Below are 26,496 nucleotides of genomic sequence, written 5' to 3' on the forward strand. Positions count from 1 at the left end.
TTTTTAGATATTAAATAAGTTTGGCTCACACAAACAATGCTCTTTCCTCAAGAAATATAAAGTTTTATCAGATGCAAATAAAACTCAGTCCTGCACAACTCACTTGATAAATCCAGCAGTCAACAAACTAGGCGTCAGCGTGAATTTCCCTTCCATTACCAAAAGCCTTAGCTCCGGCAACATATGCACTTTTCCCTTCCTTCCTTGCTCTCTCAATCATCGGCCACAGACGATTCCGAGCTTCTTGATCCTCAGGTTGCAGCCACTGGTTGCAGCCACTGCTAGCTAGCCAACTCTACCAGCTAGCAGTACTGTATCATTTTTAGTCAATAAGATTTTTGCAACGTAAGCTTAACTTTCTGAACTTTCGAGTTGTGTAGTCCACTTGTGTAGCTAGCAGGACTGACTTTGTGTTAGCTAGCCAACGTTTAATTACTTCTGCGTTATGAAAGGAACTAGACACGGACATGAATGATCCATTGGTAGTTTGTTGTAACCAAGTATTGGTGCTAACCGTGTGTTATTGGATGCTAGTTAGCTACGGCGTCATAGGATACGGTGCACTCGGTGGGTTTCACGGAAGAATACTGTACCAAGTTATCTAGCTGAATAAACTAAGTTTGAGCCTATTCCTGGAAACATTGAACCACTGTAGTTTACATCAATTATAATTTCTAAAGTGGAAGTTGGAATAGTTATATTTGAGTGTTTCAGTGAATGGTTAGTGAGGGAGGCCCTGCTCTCTCGTTTCCCCAGTGTTTAGTTAATTTTCATTCCAATCTCCTTTGCATTAGCGTAGCCTCTCCTGTAGCCCGTCAACTATGTGTCTGTCTATCCCTGTTCTCTCCTCTCTGCACAGGCCAAACAAACGCTTCACACCGCATGGCCGCTGCCACTCTAACCTGGTGGTCCCAGCGCGCACGACCCACGTTGAGTTCCAGGTCTCCGGCAGCCTCTGGAACTGTCGGTCTGCGGCCAACAAGGCAGAGTTCATCTCAGCCTATGCTACCCTCCAGTCCCTCGAGTTCTTGGCGCTGACGGAAACATGGATTACCACAGAAAACACTGCTACTCCTACTGCTCTCTCCTCGTCTGACCACGTGTTCTCGCATACCCTGAGAGCATCTGGTCAGCGGGGTGGTGGCACTGGAATCCTCATCTCTCCCAAGTGGACATTCTCTCTTTCTTCCCTGACCCATCTGTCTATCTCCTCCTTTGAATTCCATGCTGTCACAGTCACTAGCCCATTCAAGCTTAACATCCTTATCATTTATCGCCCTCCAGGTTCCCTTGGAGAGTTCATCAATGAGCTTGACGCCTTGATAAGTTCCTTTCATGAGGATGGCTCACCCCTCACAATTCTGGGTGACTTTAACCTCCCTACGTCTACCTTTGACTCATTTCTCTCTGCCTCCTTCTTTCCACTCCTCTCCTCTTTTGACCTCACCCTCTCACCGTCCCCCCCCTACTCCCAAGGCAGGCAATACGCTTGACCTCATCTTTACTAGATGCTGTTCTTCTACTAATCTCACTGCAACTCCCCTCAAAGTCTCCGACCACTACCTTGTATTCTTTTCCCTCTCGCTCTCCTCCAACACTACTCACTCTGCCCCTACTTAGATGGTATTGCGCCGTCGCAACCTTTCTCTCCTATTGTAGAGAAAATTGGAAAGAGATTTAACTCCTGGTTATTAAGAGATCTTTCTTTATCTGGACGTGTACTTTTATCAAAATCTGAAGGTCTGTCCAGATTAGTTTATACCTCCCTTGCCTTGGATGTTCCTCTGTCAGTAACTAAAATGGTTGATACGAAATGATTTAACTTCATATAGAGGAATAAACCACATTATTTTAGAAAAGCAGTAATATGTAGCACCCACGGTGAGGGAGGGTTGAATGCTCTGGATTTTTAAACCTCATAATATTTAAAATTAAATGGATGCAAAACTATTTAAGAAATAAGGATTGCATCTGGAATATCATCCCTAATTTAATATTCCAACAAATTGGTGGTCTAGAATTCTTACTCAAATGCAACTTTGATGTGGGTAAAATCCCTATTAAGCTTGCAAACTTTCATAAACAAGTACTTCTAACTTGGAACCTCATGTACAAACACAATTTATCCCCTAATAGGTATACAATCTGGAATAATAAAGACATCAAATACAAAAACAAGTCTTTGTTTTTCCAGAACTGGTTTGACAACAACATTATTTGGGTTAAACAATTACTGAACAATGATGGACAACTATATGATTATCCAGAATTTATTAGAACACACAATGTTACATTCACTCCTGAGGAGTATCAAATTGTTGTTAGAGCTGTCCCTAAAGGTGCTATTCTTCTTTTAGGAGAATATAACAATACTCCAAAGTGCAACTGTTGAGGATTTTGAAGCCTCAATACAATTAGAAGGAATTGACATTGTAAACTATAAATGTAATAACATGTATATAAGGAAACTATGTCAATATGTTACTATTCCCTCTGTTAAAATGTACTGGAATGCAGCCCGAGGACAAGTGAACTGGAACAAAGTTTCGTTGTTATCTGGTAAATATTGTATATCTAATAAGGTGAAAGAAGTATCATACAAACTCATTCATAGAATCTACTCTGTAAAGACCTTTATTATACACATTTAAAATAGCTATTGATAACAAATGTGTATTTTGTGATTGTGACCCAGAGACTCTTGACCATTTATTTTGGGACTGCTCTTATGTCAGAAGATTTTGGTGTGAGTTAGAAGATTTTAGTGTAAAAGAAACAACTATTAATGTAAATTTGAAAGACTATATTATGTTTTATTTTGAACCAAATGATATGGACCCTGATTTAACTTTCATTGTTAATTTGTTTATCTTTCATGGAAGATTCTTTGTCCATAAAATGAAGTGGGCAGAGAACAAACCTCTTTTCACATTATTTAAGATAGAATTGAAATATTATTTTGAAATGATCAGTAAACATCAAAAAAGCAATACGCACCATAAAAGTATTTAACAAATTGAAAATGAATCTTGATATCAGGGGCGAAAATCTGATATCAACTTTGGAGGGGACAATTACATGACATTTTCTCAAGAGCAATTCCTGAGGGGGACACCAAAAGTAGTGCTGTAACACATAGCCTACATTGTAATATGGTAAATGTATATTGAGGAACCAAAGAAATAAGGTGTTTGCCCGTACTCCTAACTACCGGTACCCAAAACTACACAACTAATCACAACAGCAATACCATTGCCTTTAACAAATCTTAGTTCAGTCACCAGTTTAAGTTGAGAGTGGGGGTATCCATGGCATTTTCCAATTATGTTCCTATTTTACAAGTCAAAAAAATTGAGAACCTTTCATAATGTTGCCAAACAAAGACTCAACAAACTTACCTGAGACTCCCTGTCTCTGCCAGTCTGTCCCTGCATAGCTGTCCCCAACTCTGCTGTCTGTGTGCCATCTGTTGACTGCTCTGCCTAATGACATCATTGTGAAACATTTCCATTAGAATTTCATTTCTTTCTTATGAACATTTTATCAACTAGTCTGAGATATTAGGCTACTAGGGTTCTTACTTTGCGTTTTGGTGTACTGAAAAATACTCTGATGTCCGTCTTTTATTTTTCTGCCATTTTTCTACCTGACTGGCTGGCTGGCTACACACACACACAGTGTGTAGGTTATTTACAGTAGGAGATGGGCTTCTATCATCTTCTATCATTCTATTTGGGCTTCGATCTAAAAGGTAGCTAGCAAATGTGAAACGGATTAAAATGACAAGAGTTGACAGCTGTATGAGTTCACCATTTACACAACATATGCTGCAACCTTTTGTAATTTTAATAGTTTGTTTCATATTGGCTGGCTTCCAAGAATAGCTGAATTTGCAAAGCTAGCGAGCACCAATTCAGTTTCAGTGGTGTTTGCTATAATCTTTGCTACCCGGGTTAAATAAAGGTGAAATAAAATAAATAAATAAAAGTTCCCTTGCGACAATTTAGGTTTTGCAACGAGACCATTAAATATATTTAAGACAATGGTAGAAGAGAGTGTAGTTCTGTTCAGTTTGGACTTCAGTTTATCGCTAACCTTATCACAGGGACTTTGAAGCACTAACTTACATCATCTGCATGCTGATCTTGGAATAAATTGACGATAGCAAAGATTCCATCTTTGACGACGCCACATAAATGGAATAGGTACTAGCTAGCTTAATAGTTAATATTTGCGCGCTAGCTCTGCATATTCAGCTAGTGTGTGTGCGCGATTGACTGGATTAACCTTACGTCAGTTACGTTCATTGAGTGCCTTTCAGACAGTAGACACGACCCCTCTGTTACCTTGCCAACTAAGGAACTGGCAGTGGATCAAACCATTGTGAGGCAAATGGTGGGGGGGTCGCAATCTTTTGAAACTTAAAAACGCGCTATTAAGTGTCTATAATCAGCACAATTGCTTTCATTGCGTATTATTAATATTATTTAAATTACATAGTTATGTTTCAGTGATATATTGGGGGGGACAAATCATATTTTTCCCAGGATGGGAGGGGTCGTGTCCCCCCCGTCCCCCGCGGGATTTCCGCCCCTGCTTGATATGTAATACACCTGTCTTTTAGGTTTTGTACTCTTGTTTGTATATTTCTGTTATTTTTTGTATTTGTTGTGTTCATAATAAAAAAATATGTAATACATTTAAAAAAGAAGACGCATGCATATTGTCGGCCAGTCGGCCTACAAGTATTTTTGCAATAGAAATATAATCACTAAGATTGTGATTATAGCCAGTTCGTTTTACAAGTGTGTGCACAGTTAACAGGCATAGGCTGAATGCATTGCACTTCTCGTTGTGGCTGCACTTTGGATATTATTAATTTAATTTTGGACGTTGTGATAGCCATTTCATCCGAAACATTATTACCAATGCACAGTTGTCTGATTATGCATATGGAATAAATGCACTTCTTGTTGTTGTCGCATTTTGGATGTATTGTATTGTTATTGCAGAAAGACTTCAGTGCATGGGCGCTGTCCGATGCTGAAGTATATCACCTTGGCACGTGAAAGGCATTTTGTCATTGCCTTGTGGTCACTTGTATTAGGCTTATAGCTATTTTGTTGAATATTCTTTGGCCAAATTCAATTAAAAACTACATTTACATCGAAAAAGAACAACAACAAAAAAAACGTTATACTTTGTGAGAAAACCCTAAAATTGTTCCTCAGCTAGAAATGTTCCACCCTCTCATGTCGCCATCTTGACCATGTCCCTGATTTCATGGAGCTCTCCTGCGCATCATTTACTTCACAAAATCCCGCAAACGTGAAAACGCCAGAAATAAACATCGCGAGATTGTAAATATGTGTGAGAGTCAGAGATTTGAAAGCAGACGCTTTCATCCCAAACGATGTACAGTAATGCGTACATACATTTTACTTCTGGGTGGCCCAGGGAAATTAGACTTTTTCGAGCTTTTCGGAGCAATTTTTGAATCTCTTTCTTTGTAATACTGTATGTATTCAATCATTTCGAATTGATCACTTCCCACTGGGCACATACATCAATTAAATGTTTATTCCACGTTGGTTCAACGTAATTTAATGGGAATTACATGGATATTGTGTCACAGTGAATTTTATAATCTGCAGTCAATTTAATGATGTTTTCATGTGCCATGATTCTGACATTTGACATATGATCCTCATAGGATTAGGCTACATAGTTACAGTAAATGTAATCTCAATTCAATACGATGTGCATATACTGTACATATAGCCAATATAGCTATTAAACCCATGTTCAGTGACTGTAATCTGTGACGCAAGTGGCCTAATATGTTTGTGACGTTCCATGGAACCCACGGTATTGTTTAAACTAGATTCTGATTGGCTTGCAGGTCATTCTACAGTGTAAATTATAAATGAAAACGTGCTTTTATATCAGTGTTACAGATTCACATTACCGAGCGTGTCTCAACCCGTACCGCGCTTTTATCTGCCTAAAGGTATCTTCACGCACGACTGGATAGGCATTTTGGATACGCTTGTCCAAGGTAAGGATATGCGTCAAGCTGTAGCCTACTTTTAATGTTTTAGTTCCGAACTCAAGTTACTCCAGTCAAGTGATTAATCGTAAGAGTTAGTTGTTTTGACTGTCAAAACAAATAACTTTGATGGAATATTCCAAATTACAATGGCAATAATGCATCACAACTTCACAATATTACTTGTATTTCAATGATTCATCCAGGCCCAAGACATAAAGTCGCCTGAAAGCTGTGTAGCAATCATTCCATTGCTGACCCATAGGATGGTAATCACATACATGATTGGCTTAATCTAGAATCATGGATACCTTTCATGTGAGTACTCACACACCAGATTTTTTTACATACCTCAGAAGGAAGATACCTCAATATCTGGAAGCACTGTCTCATGTACAATTGTTAATGCTATCTCTGAAATGTCTAACAAAATGATGACCTGATCATTTCATCAAGACCTTCTCATCACAAGTTGGAACTAGTGGTCAACATTGGGGCAATGCAGCCCAAAATAACAGGGGCCAATATTTTCATGGAGGTAAGCACTACACTTCTGATGGGTTTAAAGATTGTATTACATTATCTAAAAGTGAGAAAGTAAACCCCAGCTGTAGTTATTCTTTTCACAGGGAAGGACAATCCCCATTATGACATGAACGTTTCATTGCTGAACAACCATAGATATTTTTCTTCTAATTTGGCTCCCGTTCCTCCAACAGGGAGCAAGACCTGCCAGCAGAGCTCACTGGAGCAGGGAGACATCCCGTCATCCTTTTGGCGCCTGACAAAGTACACTTTTTTTCTTCTAAATAACTCTATAGTAACATCTTCTGCACAAAGTTACATTCCTAATAAGATTGGTGTTAAGTGAGAAAGAATCCTATAGATGGTCCTATGGGCATGGTCTGAAGCCTCTCTTCATCGCAGTATGCTGAACCACCTGATTTCTTGCAGGCTTGAGATTCAGATCCTGCTGAACGATGTTAAGCAGTCGATTAACCACATGCAGGGGACGCTGAACACCTTGCAGGGGCAGTGTATTGAGTTGCAGACTGCCATATCTAAGGTAGTGTCAGATGAGTCTCAGATACAGAAGAATAAGTCTATGATGTTATGGTGATAATGATTGAGATGGTGATTATAATAATGATGACTAACGGTACCCCACCCTACGGGCGGTAAATCATTGGATCTGATTAATTCAATTCAATGCAATTCAATCTTAGAGTACTGCAACCATAGAAATACAATGTATTTACACTAATAATAAGCTATTGTCAACTTCCCGTCTATGGTTATCTTGCTCATTGCTCACTGTCAATTGCTGATTGTTACCCTATGTGTGCAACTATTATTGATTTCTCACAGAAAAATTATTTGGTTGCAAATGTACCTGGGGCCATGTAAATAATTGTTAGGCTACTCATTTTGAATCCACCGGTGGCAACTTGTGTGACCATAAAAGTCTGTGTGCGACTGGGACAGTAAAATAATTTGGTTACTGACCTGCCCTACATCATAGAAGGCCCTTCAAGTCGGAACTAGGAAATTCTGACATTTCTGACTCGCTAACTCGTTATGGAATGATAATTTCAAGTTTCCCACTTGTGAAGTATGAGAATCAACCAGTAGGAAGCTCTACACTAATAACTTACATTCATTTCAAATCTGAGGTTCCAAGTTTCCGATGGCATGTGAATTTTTCAATAGTTGCCAATTTTGAATGTTCAGTCAGTGAGCATTATGGGTAATTGTCCTACATACTTACATGAAATGCTGTAGTAACAGTGCCATTCCAAACACAATAAATGTGAAAATTAACAAAGATACAAAATATTGCTTAAGTGAAGAAAATCAGCTCAAAATTGTAGGAGGAAATGCCCCTGCAGCAGGGAAGCTTACGGTATTATAATATATTGTAGATAACGTTAATATAATTTGTGTATTTACATTATCAGTACACATACAAATGAAAGTATATGCTAGGGATTGATCTACACTGAGTGAACAAAACATTAAGAACACCTATTGAGTTGCCCCCCCCTTGCAGTTCTTGACACAAACCGGTGCGCCTGGCCTACTACCAGGCGCACCGGTTTGCTTATTCACACTCTGAATGACACACATACACAATCCATGTCTCAATTGTCTAAAAATCATTCTTTAACCTGTCTCCTCCCCTTCATCTACACTAAGAAGATTTAACAATTGACATCAATAACTGATGATAGCTTTCACCTGATTAATCTATGTCACGGAAAGAGAAGGTGTTCTTAATGTTTAACACACTCAGTGTATGTGTCAATGATGTTATAGATTCCAAGTGGTTGATTTTTTAGGGAATTACTATATGCTCTATGTTATACCTGCAGATCATCACAGCAGCCGAAGTTGCTGCACAGAGGGAGGAGATCCTCCAAACAGCCAGTGTCCCTGCGCAGTGTGAGGGAATCCTCCGAACAGCCAGTGTCCCTGCACAGAGGGAGGAGATCCTCCAAACAGCCAGTGTCCCTGCACAGAGGGAGGGGATCCTCCAAACAGCCAGTGTCCCTGCACAGAGGGAGGGGATTCTCTCAGCAGCTGGCATCAATGCACAGAGGGAGGAGATCCTCCGATCATCAGGCCTCCTCCCTGCACAGAGGGAGGGGATACTCCAAACAGCCAGTGTCCCTGCACAGAGGGAGGGGATTCTCTCAGTAGCCAGCATCAATGCACAGAGGGAGGAGATCCTCCGATCATCAGGCCTCATCCCTGCACAGAGGGAGGGGATCCTGCAAACAGCCAGTGTCCCTGCGCAGAGGGAGGAGATCCTCCAAACAGCCAGTTTCCCTGCGCAGAGGGAGGGAATCCTCCGAACAGCCAGTGTCCCTGCACAGAGGGAGGGGATTCTCTCAGTAGCCAGCATCAATGCACAGAGGGAGGAGATCCTCCGATCATCAGGCCTCATCCCTGCACAGAGGGAGGGGATCCTCCAAACAGCCAGTGTCCCTGCACAAAGGGAGGGAATCGTACCAATGGCCAGCGTCCCAGCGCACAGCGAGGGGATTGTCCTAAAGGCTAGTGTCCCTGCTGAGAGGGAGGAGGTCCTCCGAGCATCAGGCCTCATCCCTGCACATAAGGAGGGGATCCTCCGAGCATCAGGCCTCATCCCTGCACAGAGGGAGGGGATTCTTCCAGCAGCTTCTATCACTGCGCGGAAGAAGAAGATCCTCAGAGCATCACACGTCACCCATGCACAAAGGGAGTTGATCCTCCTGATGGCCAGTGTCACTGCGCAGAGGAAGGGAATCTTCCCAAAGGCCAGCGTCCCTGCGCACAGGGAGTGGATCGTCCCAAAGGCTAGTGTCCCTGCAGAGAGGGACGAGATCTTCCTCACAACCAGTGTCCCTGTGAAGAATGGAAACAATCATCCACAACCACCTCCCATCATCCCCATGGTGGCACCACTGTGGAAATGGGATGGTGGAGCGTGTACTCCACCTGTGGATTTCTATTCCAAGAGAAGAGGTCACTTAACCTTACCTAATTAGTAAAGAAATTACCATTGTGATAGCGTGAGAATAAGTTGCGATAGATTAAATGTATGGCTCATGTGAGTATATAGCTGTAATACTTTCATGCATTTTCTACATACAACAGGTTTAGCTCCATTTTACGTTTTCATTTTAGTCATTTAGCAGACGCTCTTATCCAGAGCGACTTACAGTACTGAGTGTATACATTTTCATACTCCAGTGAATCTCTCCAGGATTTCGCATGGATTTTTTGGATATTAGCTGATAAATATGCTAGATTTTGCAGCGACAATTAGGACATTTTGCATAGCAATATGCAATTGTTTTGTCCAATTTGTTGCAAAAATGCGCTGACAAGGGAAAAAACTGTGTTGACGTCTGGCTTGATTGAACCATATTATGCAGTAAATGTGCGGTGATTGGTTGAAATTGCGAGCCCTCTTTTTGTACTGTGGTAATGGGTCAGTTCTATGCGATAATATTGTGATGACGTGACTATTTTATTCAGAAATAGTTTGGTGATTGGTCAAATTTGTAAGCCCTCACATAATTTGCAGGGAATTGTTGATTTTGCAACCAAAACAATGCGATCGCAGAGTCCTGGAGTAACCTCCCAGTAATCCCTGTGACTGCGTGTAGGTTAAGATTGGGTTGTAACAGAGTATCAGAGCGAGACGTTTCTACCTGTCAGCTAGTAATTGTTCTGTGTGGTGACATGAGCAGAGTGGCCTGACTTCTCCCACTTATTACAGATGTCCGACTTAGATATGTTGAGCATCCTGCTATGATGTCCATCACCAAGCCGGAACATTCCGATGCCAACCCTCAGTGCCAGACTGGCAGCCGGCCGGTGGCTGAGCCCGAGACCCCTGCTGTTCACAATAACAGTGGAGGCTGGCTCAGCTGGGTCTTTGGGAGTGGAAGAGTTAATAAGAAGGAGGTTCATCTACCTGAGGACAAAGACAGATCTGTAAGGAACTGGTTATTAACACTTTATTCTATGTAGAGACAATTGAGTGGATAAAAAAAAAGACAATTTGTGGCTTGCTTCACATTGCTAATATCTTCTTCCTCAGATTGTCTGGGATCCAACTCTGCACAGATGGGTTAACAAAACTGAGCCCAAGGCTGAGGTACACACTTAAATTCAAAGAAATTAAAAACAGTGAACAACCATTGTATTTCAACTGTGATAATATTACTAACAATTTGGAAAATGTGTTGATGTGTTTTACAGAACAAGTGTGTACCACCACCTCCACCGATGGGGACATATGGATATCAGGGGAACACTGGCAGTGTCCCCAAAGGAGTGAATCCTTACTCTATGAAAGCAGGTGAATATTGCTTTAGAATATATGTGGTTTAACCAAGACTGTGTCAGCCAATCATAGATGTCCCTGGTGGTCCCCTGCTAACACCTTTCCCACTACCAGCAGGTCTATGGGGCAGCAGATACCCTACAATGCATGACAATGATGGGACCAACTCAAAGCCTCCAAGCCATGGTCCTGGACTGCTTCCTAGACAGCTCTCTGGCTTGCTCCCTCCTTCACACTTTGACCTCATGGCACCAATGGTTGTGCCACCTGACACTCTACCCTACTGAGGTATGACTCTGGAAAATCCTTCCAAATTGTATCCATTCATCATTAACTGAGATTTTACTTTAACATAGCAAATGGCTGAAGTAGCAAGGATGTTAACTATTTTTTATTTTTGTCCAACAGGCCATTTGCCCAGAGTGGATTTGCCATACATAGATTTTTTTCAGCATTCAAAATGTATTAAAACACGATCTTTTAATTAAATCTCTCCTTTGTGTCCTCATGTTCACATTAATTTGATGTGTTCTATCATCATTTACAATGCTTATTGCTTCTGCATTGCTTTATGTTACAGACAAGTGTACTGCTCAAAACAATAAAGGGAACACTAAAATAACACATCCTAGATCTGAATGAATGATATAATCTTATTAAATACTTTTTTCTTTACATAGTTGAATGCGCTGACAACAAAATCACACAAAAATAATGAATGGAAATCCAATCTATAAACCCATGGAGGTCTGGATTTGGAGTCAAACTCAAAGTTAAAGTGGAAAACCATACTACAGGCTGATCCAACTTTGATGTAATGTCCTTAGAACAAGTCAAAATGAGGCTCAGTAGTGTGTGTGGCCTCCATGTGCCTGTATGACCTCCCCACAATGCCTGGGCATGCTCCTGATGAGGTGGCGGATGGTCTCCTGAGGGATCTCCTCCCAGACTTGGACTAAAGCATCCGCCAACTCCTGGACAGTCTGTGGTGCAACGTGGCGTTGGTGGATGGAGTGAGACATGATGTCCCAGATGTGCTCAATTGGATTCAGGTCTGGGGAACGGGCGGGCCAGTTCATAGCATCAATGCCTTTCTCTTGCAGGAACTGCTGACACACTCCAGCCACATGAGGTCTAGCATTGTCTTGCATTAGGAGGAACCCAGGGCCAACCGCACCAGCATATGGTCTCACAAGGGGTCTGAGGATCTCATCTCGGTACCTAATGGCAGTCAGGCTACCTCTGGCGAGCACATGGAGGGCTGTGCGGCTCCCCAAAGAAATGCCACCCCACAACATGACTGACCCACCGCCAAACCGGTCATGCTGGAGGATGTTGCAGGCAGCAGAACGTTTTCCACGGCGTCTCCAGACTCTGTCACGTCTGTCACATGTGCTCAGTGTGAACCTACTTTCATCTGTGAAGAGCACAGGGCGCCAGTGGCGAATTTGCCAATCTTGGTGTTCTCTGGCAAATGCCAAACGTCCTGCACGGTGTTGGGCTGTAAGCACAACCCCCACCTGTGGACGTCGGGCCCTCATACCACCCTCATGGAGTCTGTTTCTGACCGTTTGAGCAGACACATGCACATTTGTGGCCTGCTGGAGGTCATTTTGCAGGGCTCTGGCAGTGCTCCTCCTGCTCCTCTATGCACAAAGGCGGAGGTAGCGGTCCTGCTGCTGGGTTCTTGCCCTCCTACGGCCTCCTCCACGTCTCCTGATGTACTGGCCTTTCTCCTGGTAGCGCCTCCATGCTCTGGACACTACGCTGACAGACACAGCAAACCTTCTTGCCACAGCTCGCATTGATGTGCCATCCTGGATGAGCTGCACTCCCTGAGCCACTTGTGTGGGTTGTAGACTCCGTCTCATGCTACCACTAGAGTGAAAGCACCGCCAGCATTCAAAAGTGACCAAAACATCAGCCAGGAAGCATAGGAACTGAGAAGTGGTCTGTGGTCACCACCTGCAGAACCACTCCTTTATTGGGGGTGTCTTGCTAATTGCCTATAATTTCCACCTGTTGTCTATTCCATTTGCACAACAGCATGTGAAATTTATTGTCAATCAGTGTTGCTTCCTAAGTGGACAGTTTGATTTCACAGAAGTGTGATTGACTTGGAGTTACATTGTGTTGTTTAAGTGTTCCCTTTATTTTTTTGAGCAGTGTATATATTATACACATATATTTTATTTTAGACATTAGAAAAACATTTTTGTGCATTTTGGATGTCCTACATTTACTTACTGTACAGACAAGTAGATTTTATACACATATTTAGATTTTTTTTATTTTTATGTATTCCATAGACATAACAAAATATATTTAGATGCATTTTGAATTCCAAAATGTCAATATTTGTATTTTCTGTGTCACGTGTTTATGCCCATTTATGTACATTCTGTATGTGTTACCCTTCCAATGAGCTTATCATATAAACTACAACGCGAAAAGTACGGTTTACTTCACTTTTAATCATGTCAGCACAGGTAACAGCCATTTACAGTCTTTGTTTAGTTTATCATTCTTACTCTTCCCAATTCACTTAAACTATATTTCTTTATTTCCCATGGGCTTCACCAGAGTACCCCCTAGTGGCTGGAATACAAGTGTATTAAGCCCCTTACAACACCCCCCTGCAAAAACAAAATGTTGTCCCAAACATTTCACTGGCCTCAAAACTATAAACACATCAGAACGTCTCTAGTTGGTATCCTGATAAGAGCTTGGCAGCCCTAAAGTGTTATAGGTTAGAATGTGTCTGGGCCTCCTCTGCCGGGCTGAACGGCGGGGCAAGGTCATGGCTGACCCCAATGAATCAGTGTCCACTTCATCATGAGATGATTGAGTCTTTGAGCCCTCAGCTGTTTCCATATTTACCCCTGTCCTCTCCGGGCTCTCTCTGAGGACTGGCTGGCACTCCTTCACAGTGAAGTTTCTATCAGTCTGACGCCGTTCCTCACTATTATCTGATACTAGTTGTGTGCTACTCTGTCTGCTCTCTTCATCCCTATGTGGCCTATTGATGAATACTGGATAAGAATCCTCATCTGAGCTCTTTGACTCAGCGCTCTCCCTATTTTGCTGATTTTGCTGGGGTGGTTCCCTTCTCCACAGACCTCTACTGGGTATTTCAACAGGTTCCTCAAATGGTAGGGAATTACATGACATGAGCATATTGCGATGCAGAACCCGGGCCCTGCCTGTACCCCTCTCGGGTTTGACCTCATAGACAGGGCTGTCATCACCTTTCCTGGTTACCACCACATGTATTTGGTCCTCAAATCAAAATCAAATCAAATTTATTTATATAGCCCTTCGTACATCAGCTGAAATCTCAAAGTGCTGTACAGAAACCCAGCCTAAAACCCCAAACAGCAAGCAATGCATGTGAAAGAAGCACGGTGGCTGGGAAAAACTCCCTAGGAAAAACTCCTGAGAAAGGCCAAAAACCTAGGAAGAAACCTAGAGAGGAACCAGGCTATGAGGGGTGGCCAGTCCTCTTCTGGCTGTGCCGGGTGGATATTATAACAGAACATGGTCAAGATGTTAAAATGTTCGTAAATGACCAGCATGGTCAAATAATAATAATCATAGTAATTGTCGAGGGTGCAACAAGCACGTCCGGTGAACAGGTCAGGGTTCCGTAGCCGCAGGCAGAACAGTTGAAACTGGAGCAGCAGCATGGCCAGGTGGACTGGGGACAGCAAGGAGTCATCATGCCAGGTAGTCCTGAGGCATGGTCCTAGGGCTCAGGTCCTCCGAGAGAAAGAAAGAAAGAGAGAAAGAGAGAATTAGAGAGAGCATATTTACATTCACACAGGACACCGGATAAGACAAGAGAATACTCCAGATGTAACAGACTGACCCTAGCCCCCCGACACATAAACTACTGCAGCATAAATACTGGAGGCTGAGACAGGAGGGATCAGAAGACACTGTGGCCCCATCCGATGATACCCCCGGACAGGGCCAAACAGGCAGGATATAACCCCACCCACTTTACCAAAGCACAGCCCCCACACCACTAGAGGGATATCTACAACCACCAACTTACCGTCCGAAGACAAGGCAGAGTATAGCCCACAAAGATCTCCGCCACGGCACAACCCAAGGGGGGGCGCCAACCCAGACAGGAAGACCACATCAGTGACTCAACCTACTCAAGTGACGCACCCCTCCCATGGACGGCATGGAAGAACACCAGTAAGTCAGTGACTCAGCCCCTGTAAAAGGGTTAGAGGCAGAGAATCCCAGTGGGAAGAGGGGAACCGACAAGGCAGAGACAGCAAGGGCGTTCGTTGCTCCAGCCTTTCCGTTCACCTTCACACTCCTGGGCCAGACTATACTTAATCATAGGACCTACTGAAGAGATAAGTCTTCAGTAAAGACTTAAAGGTTGAGACTGAGTCTGCGTCTCTCACATGGGTAGGCAGACCATTCCATAAAAATGGAGCTCTATAGGAGAAAGCCCTACCTCCAGCCGTTTGCTTAGAAATTCTAGGGACAATTAGGAGGCCTGCGTCTTGTGACCGTAGCGTACGTGTAGGTATGTACGGCAGGACCAAATCGGAAAGATAGGTAGGAGCAAGCCCATGTAATGCTTTGTAGGTTAGCAGTAAAACCTTGAAATCAGCCCTTGCCTTAACAGGAAGCCAGTGTAGGGAGGCTAGCACTGGAGTAATATGACCAAATGTTTTGGTTCTAGTCAGGATTCTAGCAGCCGTATTTAGCACTAACTGAAGTTTATTTAGTGCTTTATCCGGGTAGCCGGAAAGTAGAGCATTGCAGTAGTCCAGCCTAGAAGTAACAAAAGCATGGATTAATTTTTCTGCGTCATTTTTGGACAGAAAGTTTCTGATTTTTGCAATGTTACGTAGATGGAAAAAAGCTGTCCTTGAAGCAGTCTTGATGTGTTCTTCAAAAGAGAGATCAGGGTCCAGAGTAACGCCGAGGTCCTTCACAGTTTTATTTGAGACGACTGTACAACCATCCAGATTAATTGTCAGATTCAACAGAAGATCTCTTTGTTTCTTGGGACCTAGGACAAGCATCTCTGTTTTGTCCGAGTTTAAAAGTAGAAAATTTGCAGCCATCCACTTCCTTATGTCTGAAACACAGGCTTCTAGCGAGGGCAATTTTGGGACTTCACCATGTTTCATTGAAATGTACAGCTGTGTGTCGTCCGCATAGCAGTGAAATTTAACATTATGTTTTCGAATGACATCCCCAAGAGGTAAAATATATAGTGAAAACAATAGTGGTCCTAGAACGGAACCTTGAGGAACACCGAAATTTACAATTGATTTGTCAGAGGACGAACCATTCACAGAGACAAACTGATATCTTTCCGACAGATAAGATCTAAACCAGGCCAGAACTTGTCCATGTAGACCAATTTGGGTTTCCAATCTCTCCAAAAGAATGTGGTGATCGATGGTATCAAAAGCGGCACTAAGATCTAGGAGCATGAGGACAGATGCAGAGCCTCGGTCTGACGTCATTAAAAGGTAATTTACCACCTTCACAAGTGCAGTCTCAGTGCTATGATGGGGTCTAAAACCAGACTGAAGCGTTTCGTATACATTGTTTGTCTTCAGGAAGGCAGTGAGTTGCTGCGCAACAACTTTTTCTAAAATTTTTGAGAGGAATGGAAGATTCGATATAGGCCGATAGTTTTTTATAATTTCTGGGTCAAGATTCGGCTTTTTCAAGAGAGGCTTTATTACTGCCACTTTTAGTGAGCTTGGTACACATCCGGTGGATAGAGAGCCGTTTATTATGTTCAACATAGGAGGGCCAAGCACAGGAAGCAGCTCTTTCAGTAGTTTAGTTGGAATAGGGTCCAGTATGCAGCTTGAGGGTTTGGAGGCCATGATTATTTTCATCATTATGTCAAGAGATATAGTACTAAAACACTTTAGTATCTCCCTTGATCCTAGGTCCTGGCAGAGTTGTGCAGACTCAGGACAATGGAGCCCTGGAGGAATACCCAGATTTAAAGAGGAGTCCGTAATTTGCTTTCTAATGATCATGATCTTTTCCTCAAAGAAGTTCATAAATTTATTACTGCTGAAGTGAAAGCCATCCTCCATTTGCGAATGCTGCTTTTTAGTTAGCTTTGCGACAGTGTCAAAAAGAAATTTCGGATTGTTCTTATTTTCCTCAATTAAGTTGGAAAAATAGGATGATCGTGCAGCAGTGAGGGCTCTTCGATACTGCACGGTACTGTCTTTCCAAGCTAGTCGGAAGACTTCCAGTTTAGTGTGGCGCCATTTCCGTTCCAATTTTCTGGAAGCTTGCTTCAGAGCTCGTGTATTTTCTGTATACCAGGGAGCTAGTTTCTTATGACAGATGTTTTTAATTTTTAGGGGTGCAACTGCATCTAGGGTATTGCGCAAGGTTAAATTGAGTTCCTCGGTTAGGTGGTTAACTGATTCTTGTCCTCTGACGTCCTTGGGTAGGCAGAGGGAGTCTGGAAGGGCATCAAGGAATCTTTGGGTTGTCTGAGAATTTATAGCACGACTTTTAATCTTCCTTGGTTGGGGTCTGAGCAGATTATTTGTTGCAATTGTAAACGCAATAAAATGGTGGTCCGATAATCCAGGATTATGAGGAAAAACATTAAGATCCACAACATTTATTCCATGGGACAAAACTAGGTCCAGAGTATGACTGTGGCAGTGAGTAGGTCCAGAGACATGTTGGACAAAACCCACTGAGTCGATAATGGCTCCAAAAGCCTTTTGGAGTGGGTCTGTGGACTTTTCCATGTGAATGTTAAAGTCACCAAAAATTTGAATATTATCTGCTATGACTACAAGATCCGATAGGAATTCAGGGAACTCAGTAAGGAACACTGCATATGGCCCAGGAGGCCTGTAAACAGTAGCTATAAAAAGTGATTGAGTAGGCTGCATAGATTTCATGACTAGAAGCTCAAAAGACGAAAACATCATTGTTTTTTTTTGTAAATTGAAATTTGCTATCGTAAATGTTAGCAACACCTCCGCCTTTGCCGGATGCACGGGGGGTATGGTCACTAGTGTAACCAGGGGGTGAGGCCTCATTTAACACAGTAAATTCATCAGGCTTAAGCCATGTTTCAGTCAGGCCAATCACATCAAGATTATGATCAGTGATTAGTTCATTGACTATAACGGCCTTGGAAGTGAGGGATCTAACATTAAGTAACCCAATTTTGAGATGTGAAGTATCACAATCTCTTTCAATAATGGCAGGAATGGAGGAGGTCTTTATACTAGTAAGATTACTGAAGCGAACACCGGCATTTTTAATTTTGCCCAACCTAGATCGAGGCACAGACACGGTCTCAATGGGGAAAGCTGAGCTGACTACGCTAACTGTGCTAGTGGCAGACTTCACTAAGCTGGCAGGCTGGCTAACAGCCTGTTGCCTGGCCTGCACCCTATTTCATTGTGGAGCTAGAGGAGTTAGAGCCCTGTCTATGTTCGTAGATAAGATGAGAGCACCCCTCCAGCTAGGATGGAGTCCGTCACTCCTCAGCAGGCCAGGCTTGGTCCTGTTTGTGGGTGAATCCCAGAAAGAGGGCCAGTTATCTACAAATTCTATCTTTTGGGAGGGGCAGAAAACAGTTTTCATCCAGCGATTGAGTTGTGAGACTCTGCTGTAGAGCTCATCACTCCCCCTAACTGGGAGGGGGCCAGAGACAATTAATCGATGCCGACACATCTTTCTAGCTGATTTACATGCTGAAGCTATGTTGCGCTTGGTGACCTCTGACTGTTTCATCCTAACATCGTTGGTGCCGACGTGGATAACAATATCTCTATACTCTCTACACTCGCCAGTTTTAGCTTTAGCCAGCACCGTCTTTAGATTAGCCTTAACGTCGGTAGCCCTGCCCCCTGGTAAACAGTGTATGATCGCTGGATGATTAGTTTTAAGTCTAATACTGCGGGTAATGGAGTCGCCAATGACTAGGGTTTTCAATTTGTCAGAGCTAATGGTGGGAGCCGTCGGCATCTCAGACCCCACAACGGGAGGAGCAGAGACCAGAGAAGTCTCGGCCTCCGACTCCGACTCGCTTAACGGGGAGAACCGGTTGAAAGTTTCTGTCGGCTGAATAAGCGACACCGGTTGAGCATTCCTACAGCGTTTCCCTCCAGACGCCATGAGAAAGATGTCCGGCTGCGGGGACCGTGCGAGGGGGTTTATACTAACGTTACTATCTGTACTTGCTGGTGGCACAGACGCTGTTTCATCCTTTCCTACACTGAAATGACCCTTGCCTAACGATTGCGTCTGAAGCTGGGCTTGCAGCACAGCTATCCTTGCCGTAAGGCGATCGTTCTCCTGTATATTATGAGTACAACGACTGCAATTAGAAGGCATCATGTTAATGTTACTTAGCTTCGGCTGTTTGAAGTCCTGACGAACCATGTCCAGATAAAACCTCCGGGGTAGGAAAGTTGAATGAAAAAAAAAGTTGAGTGAGGGAAAAAGTAAAAATATACGGTAATGAAAAAGTAAAAACCGTCAGGTAGCAAAGTAAAAACGGCAACAAAAACGCACAGCAGCGTAAACAAGTCTGCAAGTTGTGACCGGAAACAGGAAATGTCTAATATCTAACTGATCTTAGCTTTCCCGGCCCCCCACGTTCTGACATGTTCCTCACCAGTACACGATCCCCTGAGACCAGAACCGAACTCCTTTTCTTCCGATCGTAGTAGGCTTTTCCCTTTGCTGTTGATTTCTCCATGTTTCTACTGGCGATGTCATAGGCTTCAGCCATCTGTTGCTGCCACTTCTTAGCATAATCCTGGTATGATTTCTCCTGTTCCTTTATCTGTAACCCAAAGACAAGGTCAAGAGGTAGCAGTGGAGCCCTTCCAAACAGCAGGAAATACGGTGAGAACCCAGTAGCATCCATGGTGGTACTTTTTTGCTACAGTTTTCCTTGACCTATTTCTGGTGGGGTAGGCTTGTGCAAGTTTTGTAAAGTTAGCTAAAATAACTCAAATGTACTCGTAGCCCCCTCTGCTTTTCTCCAAATGCACATAGTCAATTGAAATCATCTGGAAAGGAGCTGTAGCTCGTACATGTTGCATTGGGGCCCTAGTTATTACACTGGGTTCCTTTTGTTTGATACACTTACACACTTTGGTGATAAAGTGTTCAATGTCATGTTGCATGCGCGGCCAATAAAAGCATTCTCGTGCTAAGTTCAACACTCTTTCTGTTCCTAGATGGGCCATTTCACTGTGTAAGTTCTTGTAAATCAGTGTTCTATACTGACTTGGTACCACAACTTGTGTCGTTTTCGCTGTTTTCCTTTGTAATAATCCATCTGGTGAGACATGGAGCCTGTTGACATTCTGTTGGTTTAGACTTAGTCCTTTGACTTTTCAGTTCCAAGATTCTCGATACAGCCGCATCCTTTAACTGAGCCTGCATGATTTCATGTGGAGACAGTCGGCCTGTAACTGTTCCCCCCCACCATGACAGCTCATCTTGCACTGATGGCCTTAGTGTGACCGTGGATATCCACATTACACAGTCATTCTGCTCTCTGAACAATATTGAGTGTTGCTTTTACCATTTCAAGTGAGTGTTTCTCAGTGCATTCTTCCATGTAATGTTCAACATTTTCTCCATTCCTCAGTTATGATCGATACCTGAGCCCCTGTGTCTTTACACCCTCCATATAACACCACACTTGACATTTTTTACCAATGAGCTGTGCTATATTACAATGTCCTGTGGTAGCTGGGGTAGTTGGTGTAACAGTGTAGGTTCCGTCCCTATCTTCGCCCCAACCCGGGCTCGAACCAGGGACCCTTGCACACATCAACAACTGACGCCAACGAAGCATCGTTACCCATCGCGCCACAAAAGCTGCGGCACTTGCAACACAAGGGGAAACCCTACTTCAAGTCTCAGAGCGAGTGACGTCACTGATTGAAATGCTATTAGCGCGCACCACCGCTAACTAACTAGCCATTTCACATCGGTTACATTGGCCCCCACTCTCTCTGTGTCATGGGATAAGGGGAGTTGTGGTCAGCCTTGCGAGCAGTCTTACATGTATGTTGGTGCTGTTTCCAATGATCCTGTTAGCACACTTTGGAACAATAGGCAGCTTTATGACACAATGAACACAACTTCAACTCTGAGATTCTCTCTACCTTTGTACTGCAGCCACTGCAACACTGAATGAAACAAGATGTATCTGAGGTCACTCCCCGTTCCATGGTTGTGACCCCCAGGCGTTTCCCGATGGATGTGCGTTGCCCCTGATCCTACATCCTACTGCCCAATGGCTATCACTGCCACATTTGTAGCAATGATGGCAAGTCTGTTGACCAGTCTCATAACAACTTTTGCATTTTCTTTTCTCCCTGTTGGTTGGACTTGGTTTTCTGTTGGAGCGATTCCTAACTGAACTGTCACCCTGGCCCTGCACTGACTGTACTAATGAGGCAACCTGACAGGTCAGTTGTTTGATTGCTTCTGTCGTGTCTTTGGGCACCATTAACTGAAGACATGTTTATCAAAATAACTCCCTGTTATTATTATTACGCGATTAAACTGATTAATCGTTTAACTGTAATTAACTAGGAGATCGGGGCACCAAGGAAAATATTCAGATTACAAAGTTATAATTTTCCTAATATAACTTTCCTATATTATAACATATATTATATTACAGTATAGGCCGATTATCTTCTGGTTTAAATGGTGTATTTTACCTCGCGCCCGTCTCATTCCAAACGTCGTAAATTCTGTGTGCGTACTCTGAGGTGTGTTTGAATATGAATGAGCAGCAGTGTTGTGATGTGTCCTATCCCGTCCTTGCAGAGTGATCTTCCTTGGCCTCAGCACATGTCTCAGTGGCTCCTCCGTAGGAGGGAGGGGGACACAACCACGGGACAGACCCCACACTCATCGCTAGAGATCGAACTTCAGACTCCCTCCAAAACCACTGAACCCCTCAACACACGGAAAGAGATTAACATGCACAGCCTTAGAGGGAGCCGGAACAGGATAACTCCCTCCAAACTCACAAAGACACAGAGGAGGAGGAACTATCCAACACCCAGGGAGAGAGAACAAGTGACCTCAGTCGAACACAGCCAGAAAGAGGAGGTGGAAGAGGCGTTAGATAGAGGAGGAGGTTACCCCAGAGGCCATTCCTCCTGTTCATGTGAGCAAGAAAGAGCAGAAGGCTTCTGATCAGCCAAATGGCAGGCAGAGGGAGAGGTCATAGTGATTCACAACCACAGAGAGAAAGACAACCCACACAACCTCTTGGTTGAGATGAACCACACAGAGGTAGAGGCAGAGGGCCTTCAGGGCTAGCCAGTCAGCCTGCCTGCTCTGATCCTCAAGTCAATTGTATTTAAATTCATATTCATTAAAGATTTGTATTCAAGAATTGAAAAGTCCCATTTACTTAATGATACTTTTTCGCTGTCTTCAACCCTCAAGAACCAGGGTGAGTCTGGGTCTCCCTTTTCCTGGGCAAACACAACTTGCATATCGTCATAGACTAGGCCGAAACGTTCAACCTTGCTTGAATAAAGCAATGCATTTTTTATAGTGAGCAAGAGTTGCGCTTTTTCCTTTTCTATGATCATTCAAGTTTTTGGTTGCACCTCAACTCAACGTTGGTTTGAGTTTATTTTATTTTTACAGGGACAGTGCACATTTATCAACGTTTCAGTTAAGCCAGTTAGTCAGCCGGCTAATTTTCAACCGCAGTCCCTGGGCAGGTTATTAAAAAACAATTACAATATAGACAATCATTGAGCAGTGAGCACACGCAGAGCAACATAGGACAAGCAAGACGTAGCATACAGACAGAGCAACATAGAACAAAAAGCAACAAGACAAAATCCATTAAAGCAACAGTGTTTCCACACCTCACAAGCTACAGACAACATGGAAAGCGGCAATACACAGCTAGGGATTATGTTCACAAATATGATTGGCCTTTAGCCATGTCTTCATGTTTTTTGTGAAAGTGTGATAGGTGTTGCAGTTATGTGTGTCTGATGGCAGTGTATTCCAGGTATGGGAAGCTCTCACAGAGAAAGCGGATTTACTAAAGGTGCTTTTCCTTAAGGGAACTATACATTCACCTCTCATGGCAGACCTTGTGGATCTGCTGCCATATGTTTGGGTTTTCTGTTTAACAAAAATAAGGAGTGGAGGGGGAGCCAGGCCTTTTAGGATCTTGAATACAAGACATGCGTCAGTGTATTGCACAAGATTTTCCCAACTCAGGAGCTCACCACCTGGAGCTTCTCCCCTGACACATAGACATCTGGCTCAGTAGCATCTGTTGCCCTCTTTGTGAAGAACTTGCAGACAGTTTTTTTCACATTGAGATGCAAACACGAGTCACTGAGCCACATTGTAACTTGGACCATTACAGTTGTGAGTTCTTGTGCAGCTTGTTGTTTGCTCTTTGCATGCACATATATCACTGTATCGTCTGCATACATTTGAACTTCAGACCCAGTACAGACAGAAGGCAGATCATTAATTTACAGGCTGAACAGGAGGGACCCCAGTATTGACCCTTGGGGCACACCCACATAATAGCTAAGAGTGGGCGACAGCTCACTGCTCACTCTGACACACTGAGTTCTGCCTTCAAAGTATAATTTCATCCATCTCAAGGCATCGGGGGGAAAAGTTGAACTTGGACAATTTTGTGGCGAGAATCTCATGGTTAACAGTATCAAAAGCCTTCCTTAGGTCCAGAAACACAGCCCCAATAACGCCCCCTTTGTCCATCTTGGACTTCACATTTTCCAGAAGAAAGCAGTCGGCCGTTTCTGTGGAGTGTTTCGCTCTGAAGCCAAACTGCATGGAGTGTAATGTGAAGAGGCTTTTGTTGAGGTGGGCAATCAGTTGTTCTGCTACACACTTTTCAACAACCTTCGACACCACAGGTAGTATACTAATGAGCCTGTAGTTACTCACGTCAGCAGGGTCGCCCGATTTAAAGATGGCCGTTATTATGGCCGACTTCCATACCCTTGGAAACACCCCCAGACCAATAGATGTGTTGGTGACCTTAGTAATGGGGCCAATGAGTGACTCTTTGTAGTTTTTAAGAATGGTAGAGTCCAGCCCAAACACATCTTTGGCTTTAGAGTTCTTTAGTGAGCTAATCACCTTGTTCACCTTTGACTCAGAAACCTCCCTTATGATGAAGACAGGTTGAGCGTCATTTACTAGCACTGAGCCCAAGAAACCAGTGGAGGGGTTCTGTGTCAGTACCCTGACAGAGTCAATAAAGTAGGAATTGAAGGCTATTGCTATTTCGACTGCATCCTGTGTTAGATTGTTATTCACCAGGATTTCTAGTCTTTTTGCAGTGTTACTATGGTCTTTCCCTGTTAACTTTTTTAGATTCTCCCAGATCAATTTAGAATTTCCCTTTGCTTCACCAATTATGTTAATAAAAAAGTTTGCCTTGGCCTGTCTGATTTCTTTCATCACCTTATTTCTCAACATGGTAAACCTACGTCTGTCATGCTCTAATTTGGATTTTAGGGCTGTTTTTAGAGCATAATCTCGTTCTTTCATCAATTTCCAGATTTCTACATTTAGCCAAGCTAGAGTGCTCTTTTGGCCAGGTTTGGATTTGATTTTCTTTAGGAAACCATTTATTGTAGTCTGGATTGTGGATAGAAAAACCTGACTATCAGCTTCCACATCTGTATAGGACAAGAGATCATTACAGTTAATTCCCTTAATTGTGATTTCAAAATAGTTTAATTCACTCTTAGGAATTCTTAGTTGATCCGTCTTTCTAACAGTAGAGAGGGTAAACCTGCTCTTAGAAAGCTTTCTGGCTATAAGTGTCAGCTTATGATCAGACAGCCCAGTAACCATATTGAATGATTTCGTCACTCTCTCTGGTGTATTACTGAACACCAAATCAATCTGTGTTTTAGAGCAACAAGTCACCCTGGTTGGCCCTTTAACTAGTTGTGTAAGGTCAAAGGTATTAGTGATCCATTTGAGGGTTTTCCTACAAGACTTGTCTTCATAATTAATATTAAAATCTCCCATTAAGATGACCTCGTTCCAAAAATCACATTCCCTAAGCATGTTATTAAACTGATCAAAACACACACTTTTGGTGGAAGGTGGTCTATACATTCCAATAATGGTAAAAGACATTTGGGGAGACAGTGTAACGTTCAGGCCAATACATTCTAGTTCATTATCACATGACCACTCAATTTGTTTACATCGGATATGTTCTTTAATGTAAATCATCAGACCCCCTCCTCTTCCTTCAATCCTGTCTCTCCTGAAAACATTGTAGCCAGGCACAATCAAAGCAGCATATGGAGAGTTTTTATGGAGCCATGTATCTGAAAGGCAGAGGAAGTCAAGGTTGGAGTCTGTGAGAAGATGTTGAATTTGATCACTTTTTGGAACGACACTACGAATGTTCAAGTGCCCCCCTAGTAGTCCCTTGGGCTTAGCTCATGGCTCCCAGATGACTTGAGAGTTTTTTTTTTTTTTTATTATTTCACCTTTATTTAACCAGGTAAGCTAGTTCAGAACAAGTTCTCATTTACAACTGCGACCTGGCTAAGATAATGCAAAGCAGTGTGACAGAACCAACAACACAGAGTTACATGGAATAAACAAGCGTACAGTCAATAACAAAATAGAAAAAAATAAAGTCTATGTACAGTGTGTGCAAATGGCATGAGGAGGTATGGCAATAAATAGGCCATAGTAGCAAAGTAATTACAGTTTAGCAGATTAACACTGGAGTGATAGATGAGCAGATGATGATGAGCAGATGATGGTGTGTAAGTAGTGATACTGGTGTGCAAAAGAGCAGCAAAGTAAATAAAAACAATATGGGGATGAGGTAGGTAGATTGGGTGGACTATTTACAGATGGACTATGTACAGCTGCAGCGATTGGTTAGCTGCTCAGATAGTGTGATTGACACATTGAAAAAAGTTAGATTTTCTGCGTTTTCTGACGGCTGGGTTTAGGCCGTTTTGTTTCGTTTTGAATAGGGGCAGTTCGGTAGCGCAATTAACAATCCCTCCCGCTTGCACTGGATGCGGGGAACTAATTAAAACAGCTTGCGTACCAGAAGCAAAGTCAGGGATCGCATATGGCGACTTGTGTATGTTTGAAGAGTCGAGAGAAACCATGAGACCATAGCACTCCCCCACTTCCGCAGCGGCGACGATCAGTGGACGAGGCCATCCACTGCAGTGAGTATCGCTGGCTCGGTGATGTTAGGCCCAGGATTGAGTTGCACATCCCCGGAGAGCAGGAGGGTAGTGAACAGGTAGTTGAACAGTTTCCGATAAATGTTGGACTTGTGTTTGTTCCGCCTAAGCAGGTCAGTGGAATAGGGAGCGAGGTAGACTTGGCCATTATTCAGAACATTATGGTATGCTGTGTACTGTCCGCTCCCGTGGAACGGTGAACCAATGTGTTTGGTGTTGATATTCTCCGGCAGTAGATTGATTGCGTCATCCCAGCAAGGACGCACTGAGATTATCAGTAGAGCAGCTACATAACTGACAATCATGGCAATGTACTGGAGATAAAACACATCATTGCGCTT

General features: G+C 43.1%; 1 protein-coding gene and 1 long non-coding RNA gene across 2 annotated transcripts; one reads left to right on the forward strand and one right to left on the reverse strand.

Moving 5' to 3' along the window:
* Positions 1–8,830: 8,830 nt before the first annotated feature.
* On the forward strand, positions 8,831–11,404 carry LOC115156541 (uncharacterized). The gene is made up of 6 exons (XM_029703990.1): positions 8,831–9,556; positions 10,317–10,534; positions 10,641–10,697; positions 10,802–10,901; positions 11,001–11,174; positions 11,295–11,404. Exons 1-5 carry the CDS (start codon positions 9,064–9,066, stop codon positions 11,171–11,173), a joined length of 1,041 nt encoding a protein of 346 aa, XP_029559850.1. The 5' UTR covers positions 8,831–9,063; the 3' UTR covers position 11,174; positions 11,295–11,404.
* Positions 11,405–13,752: 2,348 nt separating this feature from the next.
* LOC115156543 (uncharacterized) lies at positions 13,753–22,138 on the reverse strand. The gene is made up of 3 exons (XR_003868274.1): positions 21,931–22,138; positions 18,738–18,740; positions 13,753–13,844 (listed from the first exon to the last, which is right to left on the reverse strand). It is a non-coding gene; the product is annotated as an uncharacterized LOC115156543 (long non-coding RNA).
* Between the last annotated feature and the right edge of the window lie 4,358 nt (positions 22,139–26,496).

This window comes from Salmo trutta, chromosome 21, assembly GCF_901001165.1.
Source record: "Salmo trutta chromosome 21, fSalTru1.1, whole genome shotgun sequence".
In the NCBI taxonomy this organism is placed as follows: Eukaryota; Metazoa; Chordata; class Actinopteri; order Salmoniformes; family Salmonidae; genus Salmo; species Salmo trutta.

Excerpts from the sequence above, each read along its gene's own strand:
- LOC115156541 (XM_029703990.1), top strand. The coding sequence starts at position 9,064 with ATGGCCAGCGTCCCAGCGCACAGCGAGGGGATTGTCCTAAAGGCTAGT. Across the intron at positions 9,557-10,316 it reads TTTCTATTCCAAGAGAAGAG|ATGTCCGACTTAGATATGTT; the intron begins GTCACTTAACCT and ends CACTTATTACAG. Across the intron at positions 10,535-10,640 it reads CTGAGGACAAAGACAGATCT|ATTGTCTGGGATCCAACTCT; the intron begins GTAAGGAACTGG and ends CTTCTTCCTCAG.